Genomic DNA, 16,768 nt, shown 5'->3' with positions numbered 1-16,768 from the left:
CCTACACACACACACACACTGGCACTCCATCATCTGCCCACTTAGACATAATATGCACATTCATATTGACTCTACACACAAGCACAGCCACTCACTTACAAGCTGCTGCTACTCTGTTTATCTTATATCCTGTTGCCTAGTCACCTTACCCTTATATCTACCTCCAACACTCCAATGTTCCTGCACATTGTAAATATGGTATTGGAACTGACCCTGTATACAGTATGCTTACTTACTTACTTATTGTTAGGTTTTGAGTTTGCAAGAAAGGCATTTCACTGTACTTGTGCATGTGACATTACACCCTTTGGCCCCAAATTCCCATTGAGACATTGAAGAAAGTCTTGGACTTGCCAGACTGCCAGAAGTTGTGCACAGAACACAGTACTGTACAATAGAATCAATCAAACTAAGCCTTTTTCAGTTCCACTACCTCCTCGTCTCCTTAATGCATTTCTTAGCTGGAACACACAAGAGCTGTGTTGACTAGCAGTGGGCTAGGCAGGCCATCTGGACGCCATTATTAGATCAGACACAGAGAAGGCCAGAGTCATTTGTCCCCATCAGGTAAACAGGGGCCTGGGGGCACGCTCAGATCACACATAGAAATGTATGTTATAGAGTGGACATGATTCCCTATTCCACATGACATAGAAGCATGGCTTTGCTATGTAATATATTTCTATATATTTCAATGTTCCATAACCCTGCACCCCATGGAATACGGTCCTGGTAAAGCCCCTTCTCCACCCCCCCAACGCTTACTAATCCCTTACTTAGTCGCTGAGAGTTGGAGCTAAGCAAACCATCAGTAATTTGAGGTAAGTATAAGGTAAGGTAAGTATATCTAAGAACACAGCGATGGGCATTTTCAACATTTTCACCAATAGCTAAGGTGGGCGACCGATAGCCTAGCGGTTAAGAGCGTTGGGCCAGTAACTGAAAGGTTGCTGGTTTGAATCTGTCGATGTGCCCTTGAACAAGGCACTCTAATAACCCTAATTGCCCCTGTAAGCCGCTCTGGATACGAGCGTCTGGTAAATCTAAATGTGGTGTTTTAACTCAAAGGAAAACAGATAGCACCCTACCGCGCCCCCTCCTGCACCAGCAGGGCCTTGAGATCCCAGGGGAGCCTGTGAAACAAAGAACACGGATGAGAAAGACTTCTGACTCCACTGGACCCCAAATTAAGACTATATTGAGATCAGATTAATCAAGACAAACAATCTGTAATGAAGTTTTCTGCAAGATTATGTTGAAAAAGGATGACAATGTGACCAGGCTTACCTTGCACTCGAACGAACAGCACTGAAAAAGAACAATAAACATAAATCAACCCCAGTCATAATTACTGTTCATAAATAAGATCACAAACAACAATCATCACATTGTATTGGTCGGGAACTATCAAATCAAATCAAATTGTATTGGTAACATACACATATTTAGCAGATGTTGTAGCGAAATGCTTATATCAAAAAGACTGAAGAAAAAAACTCACCGCAGATTCAGAATCCTTGTACTACAGATCCATAAAAGAAGAGACAGACATTTGGTTAGAATAGTCTGTTTGGGCAACAAGAAAATGCCCAACAGTAAATTACATTTAGGTACAGGGCCTTGGTTTAGAAATGTCCGCTTGTCTGATGGTAACTATGTGACGATGGTGTACTCACCATGGTAGACACTATGGAGCTGATGGTGTTCCTAACAACCTGCAGGTCCTTACTAGTAGCAGACATGTTATGTGTGTGTTGTACATTTGTTGCTATGGAACCAAGTCTGTTGTCCTGCAGAGAGCGAGAGAGAGGTGGAGGGGGAGAGAGATGGAGAGAGAGAGAGAGAGAGAGGGGGAGAGAGAGAGAGAGAGAGAGAGAGAGAGAGAGAGAGAGAGGTGGAGGGGGAGAGAGAGAGAGGTGGAGGGAGAGAGAGAGGTGGAGGGAGAGAGAGGGAGAGAGAGAGAGAGAGAGAGAGAGAGAGAGAGAGATAGAGAGAGAGAGAGAGGTGGAGGGGGAGAGAGAGAGAGGTGGAGGGGGAGGGAGAGAGAGGTGGAGAAGGAGAGAGAGAGAGAGATGGAGGGGGAGAGAGAGAGTGGGAGAGAGGTGGAGGGGGAGAGAGAGGAGCGCGAGAGAGGTGGAGGGGGAGAGAGAGAGAGCGAGAGAGGTGGAGGGGGAGAGAGAGAGGTGGAGAAGGAGAGATAGAGAGAGAGAGAGAGGTGGAGGGAGAGAGAGAGAGGGAGAGAGAGAGAGAGAGAGAGAGAGGTGGAGGGAGAGAGAGAGAGGGAGAGAGAGAGAGAGAGAGAGAGGTGGAAGGGGAGAGAGAGAGAGAGAGAGAGAGAGAGAGAGAGAGGTGGAAGGGGAGAGAGAGAGAGAGGTGGAGGGGAGAGAGAGAGAGAGAGGGGAGAGGTGGAGGGGGAGAGAGAGAGAGCGAGAGAGGTGGAGGGGGAGAGAGAGAGGGAGAGAGGTGGAGGGGGAGAGAGAGAGAGCGAGAGAGGTGGAGGGGGAGAGAGAGGGAGAGGGAGAGAGGTGGAGGGGAGAGAGAGAGAGCGAGAGAGGTGGAGGGGAGAGAGAGAGAGCGAGAGAGGTGGAGGGGGAGAGAGAGAGGGAGAGAGGTGGAGGGGGAGAGAGAGAGAGCGAGAGAGGTGGAGGGGGAGAGAGAGAGAGAGGGAGAGAGGTGGAGGGGGAGGAGAGAGAGAGCGAGAGAGGTGGAGGGGGAGAGAGAGAGAGAGGTGGAGGGGAGAGAGAGAGAGAGAGAGAGAGAGAGGTGGAGGGGAGGGGGAGAGAGAGAGAGGTGGAGGGGGAGAGAGAGAGAGCGAGAGAGGTGGAGGGGGAGAGAGAGAGAGAGGGAGAGAGGTGGAGGGGGAGAGAGAGAGAGGCGAGAGAGGTGGAAGGGGAGAGAGAGGTGGAGAGGGAGAGAGAGGGAGAGGGAGAGCGAGGTGGAGGGGGAGAGAGAGGTGGAGGGGGAGAGAGAGGGAGAGAGGTGGAGGGGGAGAGAGAGAGAGAGAGAGGTGGAAGGGGAGAGAGAGAGAGAGGTGGAGGGGGAGAGAGAGAGAGGGAGAGAGGTGGAGGGGGAGAGAGAGAGAGAGGTGGAGGGGGGAGAGAGAGAGATAGGGAGAGAGGTGGAGGGGGAGAGAGAGAGAGGTGGAGGGGGAGAGAGAGAGAGGGAGAGCGAGCCTTAGAGACAGAGACAGAGACTGAAACACTGAAAAACTACCTCAAACTAGAAAAACTACAGTAAAAAAGGCTGTTTTAATTGTTTTAATTATTAGTATATTTTTTATTTAACTAGGCAAGTTAGTTAAGAACAAATTCTTATTTACAATGACGGCCTACCCCGGCCCAACCCGGACGACGCTGGGCCAATTGTGCGCCGCCCTATGGGACTCCCAATCACGGCCATATGTGATACAGCCTGGGTTTTGGCATACCCACACATTCTTGAGGTGCAAGAGAAGAATGCAAAGACTACATATAAATATATAATATATCAAATACAGTGGGATTTTTTAGTTAAAAAACTCAAGGATGTCAGACTACAGCCAATCCAGTTTGTTTGAGCAGTATTAGTTACTGTATTTCCATGACCACTACAGAGGGCAAAGTTCTCTGTCTACAACCTGGACCTTCTAGCCAGAGCTCTATTCCCTCTTGATTACCAGGTGATGTGGAGTGATAGCCACGCTGAAGATGTTAATGTTCATGGCTCTGGCCTCAGACACGGCGTGTGCCACCCCGCCACACGGCTCCTTATAGCCGTCCAGCGGGTGGCCGTCTGTCACCACCACCATGTACTTGTTGCCATGGAGAGGAGAGCTGTGGGTTGAAGAAAGAGATACAATGAAGCAGAACGTGTGAGTCAAACGGGATCCTTTCTGTATAATTGTGGAGCAGACTTTATTTTGTCAGAAGCTTTGTGGAGGAATTCCATCTCCTAGGAGAGGTTTGAATGTCTATCTGTTTACCCCTGCAAAGATGCAGGAAATGTGTTTTAACTTGCCAAAGCATTTTCCTAAGGGCACTATAGAAGTGAAGGAGGAACGTATTACACAATATCAAAATATCATGCACGGTATATTGGGATGAAACGCATGTGTTTTAAGACACTCTCTCACACACGTCACATTTGAGATGGATACATGCATGCATGCATGCAGACAGACAGACAGACAAGACTAACTGACTGATCGATCGACTGGTACTAACTACTCAATCAACCAATCTGTCACGCCCTGATCTGTTTCACCTGTCCTTGTGATTGTCTCCACCCCCTCCAGGTGTCGCTTATTTTCCCCAGTGTATTTATCCCAGTGTTTCCTGTCTCTCTGAGCCAGTTCATCTTGTATGTTTCCAAGTCAACCAGTGTGTTTCTCCCTGTGCTCCTGCTTTTGCTAGTCCTCCCGGTTTTGACCCCATGCCTGTTTTCTGGACTCCGTACCCGCCTGCCTGTCCAGTCTGCCTGCCCTGACCTCGAGCCTGCCTGCCACTCTGTACCTCCTGGACTCTGATCTTCTTTTGACCTTTTGCTTGTCCATGACCATTCTCTTGCCTACCCTTTTTTTTTACGAATAAATATCAAATACTCAAACCATCTGCATCTGGGCCCTGAGCCCTTATACAATCGATGGACTCACCCTGTCATCAGCTGCCCAGTTGCTACGGAGATGGCACAGTCGGTGTGGGTTCCCTTGCCGATGTAGCGAATGTCCTCTATAGCTCTCTTTAGCTGAGTTCTTCCTTGGGCCTCCTTGGTGCTGGTCAGCTCCCTCATCACCTTTACCTCATCACTGTAGTGCAGCACTCCCACACTCCATGTCAGGTTACGCTCACAGCGGTAGTATCTAGATGAGTACAGGCAGAGCTATGTCACAATGGCACACAAAGCGTGACACCAAGCAAGTTACCTCTGATCTACATGTACTACAGGGACAATTCCCCTAAATCAGCAGTATTTAATTTACTGTCTACAGATTAGAAGGCATGGAGTTCATTCATGGGAATGATGTAGTGATTCCCAGAGGGGAGAAAGTGGTACTAAAACCTGATAGAACAAATCTATTACAAGTGTGCCGTCTTGTCAAGCCCCAAGCACATTTACACCCATCGTCCTCCTGCTATTTTCTCCAGTACCCAATCAAACCATCAGGCAGTTGCTATTCTGATGAAGTCAATGAAATATACATAAATACTCAACCAACCGTGTCAAGAACCAGGACCTGTCAATAACTAGGTGTTCTTTAGGTCTTTAAACTTTAGGCCAGTAGCATTTTGCATACTTCAGTAGGATCACATCACTAATGGATCACATCACACACAAAAAAAAAAAAACTATTTTGGCTGTTTTGCAAAGAAGTTGTGCTGAGTCAGACACATTAGAGGATACACCATGATCTTTGGCAAATACTTGGACATGTATCCTTCCTTTATAAACATTGAGCTGATGATATTTTATTCTACAACAATGTCTTGAATCACAGGGCTTCTCCAAAACATGGGCCCCAATTCAATAAATGTCAGATAATGACAAAGCTCACTGTGTGCCTGCATGACTGAAAGTGTTGTTCTCTTATATGTGTATTTCTTATCACGTGAAGACGTCATTCATCAGGTCCTCTGAACTTCAGGAGGACAACTCCTTAGCTGTAAGGTGAGACTTCGTTAGATGGAGATATCATATCAAGATGGAGATAACATATCAACCTCTCTCTCAGTCAGGAATGAAGCTCAGTGCCCCAAAGGTAAACCACAAACCTTTTCTGGGTGAATGATTTGGAATGGCTGCACTGAGCAAACACGCACAGTCACTCATTACACTTGCTGCCTGTCTGAGCTTGTTAGTGAGTAACACGCACACACACACACACACACACACTGATGCACACACACACAGGCAATCAGTGATGAAGCGTATCGGTATGGGCCACAGAAAACACATATTTTAACCGTAATAGTTGCACTGTTTCCGAACAGTGGGATGGCAAAAGAAAATCTATTACGATTATAATAGATAAGTTGCAGCATCTGTATAAATGCCGCTGGTCTTAGCAAAAAGCCCAATGCGTTTCGTAGTTCAACAAGATGAGCTGTCTTGGCCTCCGTAGACCGCTTTCCTTCAGTCAAATGACCAAATTGCCCTCTAGTGGCCTCATGGATGGAATGTTATTCATATTTGTCATCATTTCATAATGAATAAATGTTTCTTTTTTTTTACTCCCAAACTCCGGTGTTTTAATGTCAAACGATTTTGTTATATTTTTCTCTGATGTATATAAAGTGTAAGAGTGGGATGCAAACTTAAAATGTAATACCTTTGAACTCTATATCTGTCACACCCGGATCTGTTTCACCTGTCTTTGTGATTGTCTCCACCCCCTTCCAGGTGTTGCCCATCTCCCCCATTATCCCCTGTGTATTTATACCTGTGTTCTCTGTTTGTCTGTTGCCAGTTTGTCAAGTCAACCAGTGTTTTTGTTCTCAGATCCTGATTTTCCCAGTCTCTATTTTTCTCCCCCTCCTGGTTTTGACCCTTGGCTGTCCTGACTTTGAACCCGGCTGCCTGACCACTCTGCCTGAGCCTGCCTGCCGTCCGATACCGTTGCCCCACCTCTGAATTATTGACCCCTGCCTACCCTGACCCTGAGCCTGCCTGCCGTCCGTTACCGTTGCCCCACCTCTGGTTTACTGACCCCTGCCTACCCTGACCCTGAGCCTGCCTGCCGTCCGGTACCGTTGCCCCACCTCTGGTTTACTGACCCCTGCCTACCCTGACCCTGAGCCTGCCTGCCGTCCGGTACCGTTGCCCCACCTCTGGTTTACTGACCCCTGCCTACCCTGACCCTGAGCCTGCCTGCCGTCCGGTACCGTTGCCCCATCTCTGGTTTACTGACCCCTGCCTACCCTGACCCTGAGCCTGCCTGCCGTCCGGTACCGTTGCCCCACCTCTGGTTTACTGACCCCTGCCTACCTTGACCTGTCTATTGCCTGCCCTGTTGGATTATTAAACCATTGTTCATTTGACGTGTCTGCACCTGGGTCTTACCTTACCTGCATCATATTAACGCAACCCTGAGCACCATGTAAGGAGAGAAGCTGTTCTCATACACCACCTCTCAGCCCCGATTCATCACTGTAGAACCACAGTTCACACTGAGGTCAACACACAACCGTGTTCATAAGACTGCATGTAGTGAGGCAGACCTCCTGAGATGATCATCAACAACACATTGTCAGGAGAACACTACTGCCCAGAGCAGCTCTCAATGGTCATTCTGCATGTCGCTTATCAGGGTTGGTCTGAGTGTGTGGTAAATAATACTGGTACAATATGACTGTATTTTTTAATAATGATCACAGAGAGGAGTTTAAGAAATGAAACAGGAGGTATGCAAATTGGAGGCCTCTGTAGGAGGATTGATATTGTTTGGTCTGCGCTAGTCCGTGGGGTGAATAAACGGTCAGGCGCGAGTTTCCCAGAAGCCTTGTCGCTAACATGACACTTGATTTCTCTTGGCAAGCTCGCCATAATCATTACTACGTAGCATTAATGACCGTTTAGTTGCCAAATGTCATGAATTGAAGTAAGGGACCTGAAAGCACCCATTGTTAACCACATAATTTCTTAATGAATACCAGTCATGTAGCTGAAACTGTCAGAATGGAGGTGATACACACCTAGTATTGAGCTGGTCCACAAAGTCCTGGGCAAACTTCTTGATCTGATCAACAAAGGAGCCGTAGGGCTTGGCCCTCAGTGCCACACTCTCTGAGGTGTCCAGAACAATGTACACATCCGCTGGGCAGTCTGGGGAAACAAGAAGGGGAGGATAATGTTAGATTTGACATGGCATAAAATAAATGTACAAAATATTTTTTTAAATTGTGATACTGTGTTCAATATAGTTTAAAAAAATGTTTATTCTGGATACTGAAACAGGCTTATTTTTTTATTAAACTGACTGTTCTGGTTAAATTTAACTTCAGGACAGTTTTCAACACATATGATGAAAATGTACTTTGTTTTAGTCATTTACAAAAAGAAAGGAACTATGAAAACAATCCATGAACAGACATTATGTGGAATTCCCACTGGTGAGCTCAATTCCCAAGAATTTCTGAAGAACTGCTTCTTTATAGCCAACTCAGCCAAGGATCATTTTCAAATGGGATGACATCTCCTTACAAAATATTTGATAGAAAATGATTCAAATAAAAGTGAAAGTCCCCCAGTAAAATATTACTTGAGTAAAAGTTTAAAAGTATCTGGTTTTAAATGTACTTAAGTACAGTGGTGGAAAACATACTCATTGTCATACTTAAGTCAAATTACAAAGTAAATGCTATACATCAAATTCCTTATATTAAGCAAACCAGACGGCACAACTGTATTTTTTTAAAATGTATGGCTAGTCAGGGGCACACTCCAACACTCAGACATAAATGACAACGGCAGTATTTGTGTTAAATGAGTCCACCAGATCAGAGGCTGTAGGGATGACAACGCATTATATTGATACAGTATGTGTGTGAATTGGATATTGCTGTCCTGACTGAGCATTTTTTTTGTTCTCCGTTATTTTACCAGGTAAGTTGACTGAGAACACGTTCTCATTTGCAGCAACGACCTGGGGAATAGTTACAGGGGAGAGGAGGGTGATGAATGAGCCAATTGTAAACTGGGGATTATTAGGTGACCGTGATGGTTTGATGGCCAGATTGGGAATGTAGGACACCGGGGTTAACACCCCTATTCTTACAATAAGTGCCATGGGATCTTTAATGACCGCAGAGAGTCAGGACACCGGGGTTAACACCCCTACTCTTACAATAAGTGTCATGGGATCTTTAATGACCGCAAAGAGTCAGGACACCGGGGTTAACACCCCTACTCTTACAATAAGTGTCATGGGATCTTTAATGACCTCAGAGAGTCAGGACACCGGGGTTAACACCCCTACTCTTACAATAAGTGCCATGGGATCTTTAATGACCTCAGAGAGTCAGGACACCGGGGTTAACACCCCTACTCTTACAATAAGTGCCATGGGATCTTTAATGACCTCAGAGAGTCAGGACACCGGGGTTAACACCCCTACTCTTACAATAAGTGTCATGGGATCTTTAATGACCGCAGAGAGTCAGGACACCGGGGTTAACACCCCTACTCTTACAATAAGTGCCATGGGATCTTTAATGACCGCAGAGAGTCAGGACACCGGGGTTAACAACCCTACTCTTACAATAAGTGCCATGGGATCTTTAATGACCTCAGAGAGTCAGGACACCCGTTTAACGTTCCATCCAAAAGATGGCACCCTACAAAGGGCAGTGTCCCCAATCACTGGAATTGGGATATTTTTTAGACCAGAGGAAAGAGTGCTCCCTACTGGCCCTCCAACAACATTTCCAGCAGCCTCTGGTCTCCCATCCAGGGAATGACCAGGACCAACCCTGCTTAGCTTCCAAGGCAAGCCAGCAGTGGTATGCAGGGTGTTATGCTGCTGGCAGCGTTTGATATGTAATAAGTAATAAATGTAAAAAGTACATTTGGGTGTCAGGGATAATTATTGGGAGTAGAATTTACATATTTTCTTTAGGAATGTAGTCAAGTAAAAGTAGTCAACAAAAAATATATAGATACTGAAGGAAAAAAACTACTTAAGTCGGACTTTAAAGTATTTTTTACATAATTACTTTACACCACTGGTCATTGCTATAACAACTAGCATAGAATTCTTTCTGAACACAAATCTAATTTGGTCACAGCGTTTGGAGAGTCAGTTTTCCAGAATGGATCTGAGAATAAATTTGAGCATTAAGGCCTGCAGTGTGAACAAAGCTTTAGCCCTATACAGACAGAGAGAGAAATGGCTGGTTCAATCCAAAGATCTAATTACACAGGTACTCCATATATCAACATGTTGTAGTAGAGAGATTACATGCAACCTCCTAACGTCTGCTCAGAGGATATTGACTGACAACAAGATTTACTGACCTCCCTCTGTTTTCTATTACAGGGGTTGAGCACATTTGGGTTTGGTTAATCAAACCACTTTCCAAAATCATATACTGTATCATCTCCAGCACGAAACAACTGTCTATTCAAAAAGTACTCAGACCCCTTGAATTTGTTATGTTACAGTCTTATTCTAAAATGTAAATTATTTTTTTCCCGCAACAATCTGCACACAGTACAAAGTGAAAACAGTTTTTTGACAATTTTGCAAATGTATAAAAGGTAAAAAAACGAAACACCTTATTTACATACGTATTCAGACCCTTTACTATATGACTTGCAAAAATGGGGAGAAGGGCCTTGGTCAGGGAGGTGACAAAGAACCCGATGGTCAATCTGAAAGAGCTCCAGATTTCCTCAGTGGAGATGGGAGAACCTTCCAGAAGGACAACCAACTCTGCAGCACTCCATCAATTAGGCCTTTATGGTAGAGTGGCCAGACAGCCCGCTTGGAGTTTGCCAAAAGGAACCTAAAGACTCTCAGACCATGAGAAACAAGATTCTCTGGTCTAATGAATCCAAGATTGAACTCTTTGGCCTGAATACCAAGCGTCACGTCTGGAGGAAACCTGGCACCATCCCTACGGTGAAGCATGGTGGTGGCAGCATCATGCTGTGGGGATGTTTTTCAGCGGCAGTGACTGTGAGACTAGTCAGGATTGAGGGAAAGATGAACGGAGCAAAGTACAGAGACCTCCTTGGTGAAAACCTGCTCCAGAGCGCTCAGGGCCACAGACTGGGGGCGAAGGTTCACCTTCCAGCATGACAATGACCCTAAGCACACAGCCAAGACAATGCAAGTGTGGCGTTGGGACAAGTCTGTGAATGTACTTGAGTGGTCCAGCCAGAGCCCGGACTTGAACCCGATCAAACATCACTGGAGAGTCCTGAAAATAGCTGTGCAGCGACGCTCCCCATCCAACCTGACAGAGCTTGAGAAGATCTGCAGAGGACAATGAGAGAAACTCCCCAAATACAGGTGTGCCAAGCTTGTAGTGTCATACCCAAGAAGACTCAAGGCTGTAATCGCTGCCAAAGGTGCTTCAACAAAGTACTGAGTAAAGGGTCTGAATACTCATGTAAATGTGATATTTCAGTTTTTTTTATTTGCAAACATTTCTAAAAACCTGTTTTTGCTTTGTCATTATGGGCTATTGTGTGTAGATTGGTGAGTTAAAAATAATGTAATAGATTTTAGTATAAGGCTGTAACATAACAAAATGGAGAAAAAATAAAGGGGTCTGAATACTTTCCGAATGCACTGTGTCTGAAAATTGTGCATTTATATGATCTGTGGTTAACAAGATAAGAGGAAAGAAATCCAAAGAAGTGCTTCTCTGACATCACAGGAAGGATACATTTTTTTTTTTACGGTGATTTTCAAAACCTTCAACGAGTTTCTAGCCAGAGGGAGGCTATTTTTCTTGATCCCCACGTCACCGCCAATCTCATAGTGTTCTAATATCACTGTTTTTAAAATGTTTAAACTTTCGATGATGTCATCGGGTAGGATGTTTTCAAAATGTGTTTTATTATAGAAAAACGTGTTGACTATGTGTTGACTATGGTACGGTGCTGGAGATGATGAAAATGAGGTTGAAATGTGATGCAGTTGCCCTTTAAAGTGCATCTAAATTAATATGTACTACCATTTCACTTGGCAACATTAAGGATTCTTGTGTTTAATGTTTTGCTTTGGCAAATGTTCAACAGATATTAAGCATTGGCATAACATCTTGCTAAGTAAAAAAAGAATGGGCAGGAGAGCAAGGCTACTCAGCTACAGCTTGGCTTGATAGCCTACCATAGAGGTCTCCTCTGTTCCTCCCATTGAGAGAGCAGGCACCGTGGACTAGCGACACCAACGAGAGAAGTAGAATAGCACCGGTCAGCTTCATCATGGGAGAGGCCCTCTGGAGACGCAGGGGAGAAGGGACTTCAGGAGAACCTAGGCCAAAGAAAAATATTCACTAAAAAGAGAATGTTTAAGCACATCCAGCTTGAGTGGTCAAAGCCTGAAACCGCTCTTCACACCCAGCCTCCATACATCCTGTTGTAGGTCTTTGTAATCATCATCCAAATATAAATGCATCAGAATTTTCCTCAGTCAACATCGGTATCTACTACCTACCTTCAACAAGTCAACAAGAGTAAATGCTTTTCAAAAATAAAGTACAGTGTTTAAAAAAACATGTATTGACAAATTATTTTATAATTCTGGTATTTCCAAATGCTTTGGTGTATAATGCTTATGACTTAACTTCAGATCCCATTGAATCCACACTTGACAACGGAGAGGTTTCCTTACCATTCTAAAGACAAGTGGCATGGTTCTAAACTGACAAATGGATTTGTTCCAAACTCTTCTAAAGTGACCAGTGGTAGGTTCTAAGCATTTTAGAATACCTATGTGTTTAATAAAGTGGCATTTCTTACCTTTCTCTTTTTTGCATATGTGGTAAAATGTGAATATCCCACAGGTTTGTGTTGTCCAGGTGTGTTTGCTGCTCTCTCTGCTAGCAGTCTGTGCAACAGGAGAGGGTGGGGCTCACCTGCAAAGTGTCCTCCCATCTCATACAGTTTACACCCCACACAATCCTTACTGCTACCTTACAGCAGCTTCTACTGAGGCCGATAGAGTAAATTACAGGGGATTTAATAAAGTAGGCTGCACAAATACATAGCACACAGTGCAATCTTTGCTGTTTTCTAAACAAATTTTGGATGAAGTATCGATGTGTGTGGCCTAAAAATGTTGCCAGTAGTGAAGATTCAAGGCCCTCTGAAGGTTCAATGTCCTCTTAGAGAAGTTTCTACAGGATGCACTTCCTCACATTATAACAGTTTCACAGTCTTCACCTCAGAATGACATGGAGGTCTGACTCAGTCAACTGAACAAGACTGTGCGAAGAATGAGAACACAGTTCTTGGCTAAAGTTGTTCGATTCAAGTGTCTGCAAAGTCCAATTTAAACAATGTAATGGATATCAAATAGCATTTGGCTCTCCCCAGATCAGACCTGAAGGAGTCCTTTCATTGCTATAAATTTGGCCTTAAGAATAAGTTCACATGCAGATAAGTACCTGCAGCATGCAATTCAAATCTGATATGGACTGGTCTTTGTCTCAGCTGGGCCTGTTTTGCCCTCAGGCTAACATAATGGAAGTCAGGAACTGCGAAGGCCAAACATGCAGATACATGCATCCGGCATGCAACCTGGCTGCCACCACTGACAGACCATCCTGCTCCTAAGTATGGAGGAAACGTTCAGCATGGTGGGCTGAACAACAACATGGCAGACAGGGGCAAAGAATTCCACAATCACTCAAAGGAAATTGCACACTGGTTGTCTTGTTCAACATTTAGTTGACCAATAGATGATTGTATCTCCTAACTTGGTATAGGCTCTGAGATGAAATAGGCTATGAAGTCACTCTCCTATCTCATAGCAATAGGCTACTATAATAGGCTACTATACTATATATTTTAAATAGGCTACTGGTCTATTTACTTTCGATGCTTATTGAATGAGACACAGATCAATGGTAGCTTAACATTTGTTGTGTAGCGGTAATAAACCAGTCATGTAAGACAATAAGAGACATGTCCTGCTGTAACGATATGCCCTGAGAGTCGGGAAGCAAGTTCAGGGAGTGAGTGTTTTAATAAAATAAACATCATCCAAAACCAGAAACACTGACAGCACACAGACATGAAACGTAAATAGAAACAACGACACCTGGGGAAGGAACCAAAGAGAGTGACATATTGAGGGAAGAAACCAAAGGGACTGACATATATAGGGAAGGAACCAAAGGGAGTGACATATATAGGGAAGGAACCAAAGAGAGTGACATATATAGGGAAGGACCCAAAGGGAGTGAAATATATAGGGAAGGAACCAAAGGGAGTGACATATATAGGGAAGGAACCAAAGAGAGTGACATGTTGAGGGAAGAAACCAAAGGGACTGACATATATAGGGAAGGAACCAAAGGGAGTGACATATATAGGGAAGGACCCAAAGGGAGTGACATATATAGGGAAGGAACCAAAGAGAGTGACATGTTGAGGGAAGAAACCAAAGGGACTGACATATATAGGGAAGGAACCAAAGGGAGTGACATATATAGGGAAGGACCCAAAGGGAGTGACATATATAGGGAAGGACCCAAAGGGAGTGACATATATAGGGAAGGAACCAAAGGGAGTGACATATATAGGGAAGAAACCAAAGGGACTGACATATATACGGAAGGACCCAAAGGGAGTGACATATATAGGGAAGGACCCAAAGGGAGTGACATATATACGGAAGGAACCAAAGGGAGTGACATATATAGGGAAGAAACCAAAGGGAGTGACATATATACGGAAGGACCCAAAGGGAGTGACATATATAGGGAAGGACCCAAAGGGAGTGACATATATACGGAAGGAACCAAAGGGAGTGACATATATAGGGAAGGAACCAAAGGGAGTGACATATATAGGGAAGAAACCAAAGGGAGTGACATATATAGGGGAGGATATATGATATGATCAGGCTATGATTTATGCCTATATACTGTGATAAAAGTAAAATAAATATTATACGACATACTATGTGAGATAGTAGACGACAATTTGTGCATAACCATGGTCTGAGCTGATTGTGGAAATATGCACACTTTCCAACTGACAAATATATAATCTACCAAGATTTTAAAATAACTGACATTTGCACAAGATGGAGGTAATGTTGGAACAGCACTAACAAAATTACAGTTAACTCAAATGTACAGTTAATCCAGTATAAACTAATGTATAGAATGTAATACACAAGAGACAACATTCACAAATTCTACAGCACCAGGCAGAGTAATGTCTTAAATGTAAAACTAACAATTACTCAGTAATCCATGCATTCTGGGAATGCTATAAAATCCCAAAGTTATGGGCGGAGTTAGGAAGTTGGCTGTCAGAAGTATTACAATGTAAATGTACTTTTAATCCTCCTGTCTTAATATTCCAAGACATGGCACATGAGGGTGGAGATACAACATAGATTGGACAAAATTTTACTTGTCAATAATCTTGAAAAAAAACATATACTTAAAAACTGGAAATCAACCAATCATCCAGCAGTAACACAATGGAAAGGTCGTTATTATCTAAATGTTGAAAGCGTGTGGGCGGCGACGGAGAGAAACAAAATGGTGCCGTTTGAGGCAATGTGGCGGAGAGTGACACAGACGCTGGAGATGGGGGTGTGAGCAGGTGGGTCTGGGCAGGGGTGATTTAGTCAATGTTAGTGTGCGTCTGTATGTTCTAGTTTGTATTTGGATGTTTTATACTGTAAAAAAAAGAAATTGTTCAAAAAATGTAAGAAAATCACTTTACCATCAAGTTCCAAATGGATAAATACCCATCTTCGAGGAAAACAGGCGCACGCAAGGTTTAGTGTTTTTTGTGTGTACGCACCTGATAAATGATGGGAAAGTGTCCAAGTGTCCTAAGCACGACTTCTAGTGGTTAAAGAATTGTATTGCAAGCAAAGATGAAAACATCTTTAGAGGGTTCAAGTTGAGGAATGTTTCGATAAGAAGAGCATGGCTACAGTGTGTCGCTGTCAAAATGAGGGTTACTTCAAGAGAGGTGTATTTAGATGCCCTTAAACTTCTGTACACACGTCATGCCATCAGAACGTACTGTACTGTCTCTGAGGCTGCTGTAAGGGGCTGTCTCTGAGGATGCTGTGAGGGCTGGCTGTCTCTGAGGATGCTGTGAGGGTCTGTCTCTGAGGATGTTGTGAGGGCTGGCTGTCTCTGAGGATGCTGTGATGGCTGGCTGTCTCTGAGGATGCTGTGATGGCTGGCTGTCTCGGAGGATGCTGTGAGGGCTGGCTGTCTCTGAGGATGCTGTGAGGGTCTGGCTGTCTCTCAGTATGCTGTGAGGGTCTGTCTCTGAGGATGCTGTGAAAGGCTGGCTGTCTCTGAGGATGGTTTGAGAGCCTGGCTGTCTCTGAGGATGCTGTAAGGGCTGTCTCTGAGGATGCTGTGAGGGTCTGTCTGTCACGCACAGAATGAGCAGTATGGCTGGTGGCATTGTCATGCTGGAGGGTCGTGTCAGGATGAGCCTGCAGGAAGGGTACCACATGAGGGAGGAGGATGTCAGTTCCCAACTCCTCCCAATATATATATATTTTGGTATAGGAGTACTGAGGAGTTGGGAACTGCTGGGCTAGGCACCCCAATCCATATATATACACTGCTAAAAAAAATAAAGGGAACACTTAAACAACACAATGTAATTCCAAGTCAATCACACTTCTGTGAAATCAAACTGTCCACTTAGGAAGCAACACTGATTGACAATAAATTTCACATGCTGTTGTGCAAATGGAATAGACAACAGGTGGAAATTATAGGCAATTAGCAAGACACCCCCAATAAAGGAGTGGTTCTGCAGGTAGTGACCACAGACCACTTCTCAGTTCCTATGCTTCCTGGCTGATGTTTTGGTCACTTTTGAATGCTGGCGGTGCTTTCACTCTAGTGGTAGCATGAGACAGAGTCTACAACCCACACAAGTGGCTCAGGTAGTGCAGCTCATCCAGGATGGCACATCAATGCGAGCTGTGGCAAGAAGTTTTGTTGTGTCTGTCAGCGTAGTGTCCAGAGCATGGAGACGCTACCAGGAGACAGGCCAGTACATCAGGAGACGTGGAGGAGGCCGTAGGAGGGCAACAACCCAGCAGCAGGACCGCTACCTCTGCCTT

At 44.5% G+C, this 16,768-nt stretch overlaps 1 protein-coding gene across 2 annotated transcripts in view; it reads right to left on the bottom strand.

Moving 5' to 3' along the window:
• Nucleotides 1-12,587, bottom strand: part of LOC109877502 (collagen alpha-1(VI) chain-like) — a 38,253-nt gene extending 25,666 nt beyond the window's left edge. Inside the window, exons 1-9 of one of the 2 annotated variants that reach the window (XM_031836499.1) lie at nt 12,445-12,587; nt 11,813-11,956; nt 7,668-7,797; nt 4,631-4,837; nt 3,656-3,812; nt 1,677-1,790; nt 1,502-1,522; nt 1,288-1,308; nt 1,089-1,133 (exon numbers count right to left, since the gene is read on the bottom strand). In XM_031836499.1, coding sequence (XP_031692359.1) covers nt 1,089-1,133; nt 1,288-1,308; nt 1,502-1,522; nt 1,677-1,790; nt 3,656-3,812; nt 4,631-4,837; nt 7,668-7,797; nt 11,813-11,909 — 792 coding nt within the window. In that variant the 5' untranslated portion in view covers nt 11,910-11,956; nt 12,445-12,587. The remainder of the gene's footprint in view (nt 1-1,088; nt 1,134-1,287; nt 1,309-1,501; nt 1,523-1,676; nt 1,791-3,655; nt 3,813-4,630; nt 4,838-7,667; nt 7,798-11,812; nt 11,957-12,444) is intronic. The other variant, XM_031836498.1, reaches the window with a different exon arrangement.
• Between the last annotated feature and the right edge of the window lie 4,181 nt (nt 12,588-16,768).

This window comes from Oncorhynchus kisutch, linkage group LG2, assembly GCF_002021735.2.
Source record: "Oncorhynchus kisutch isolate 150728-3 linkage group LG2, Okis_V2, whole genome shotgun sequence".
Classification (NCBI taxonomy): Eukaryota; Metazoa; Chordata; class Actinopteri; order Salmoniformes; family Salmonidae; genus Oncorhynchus; species Oncorhynchus kisutch.
This window is presented reverse-complemented; position numbering and strand designations above follow the sequence as displayed.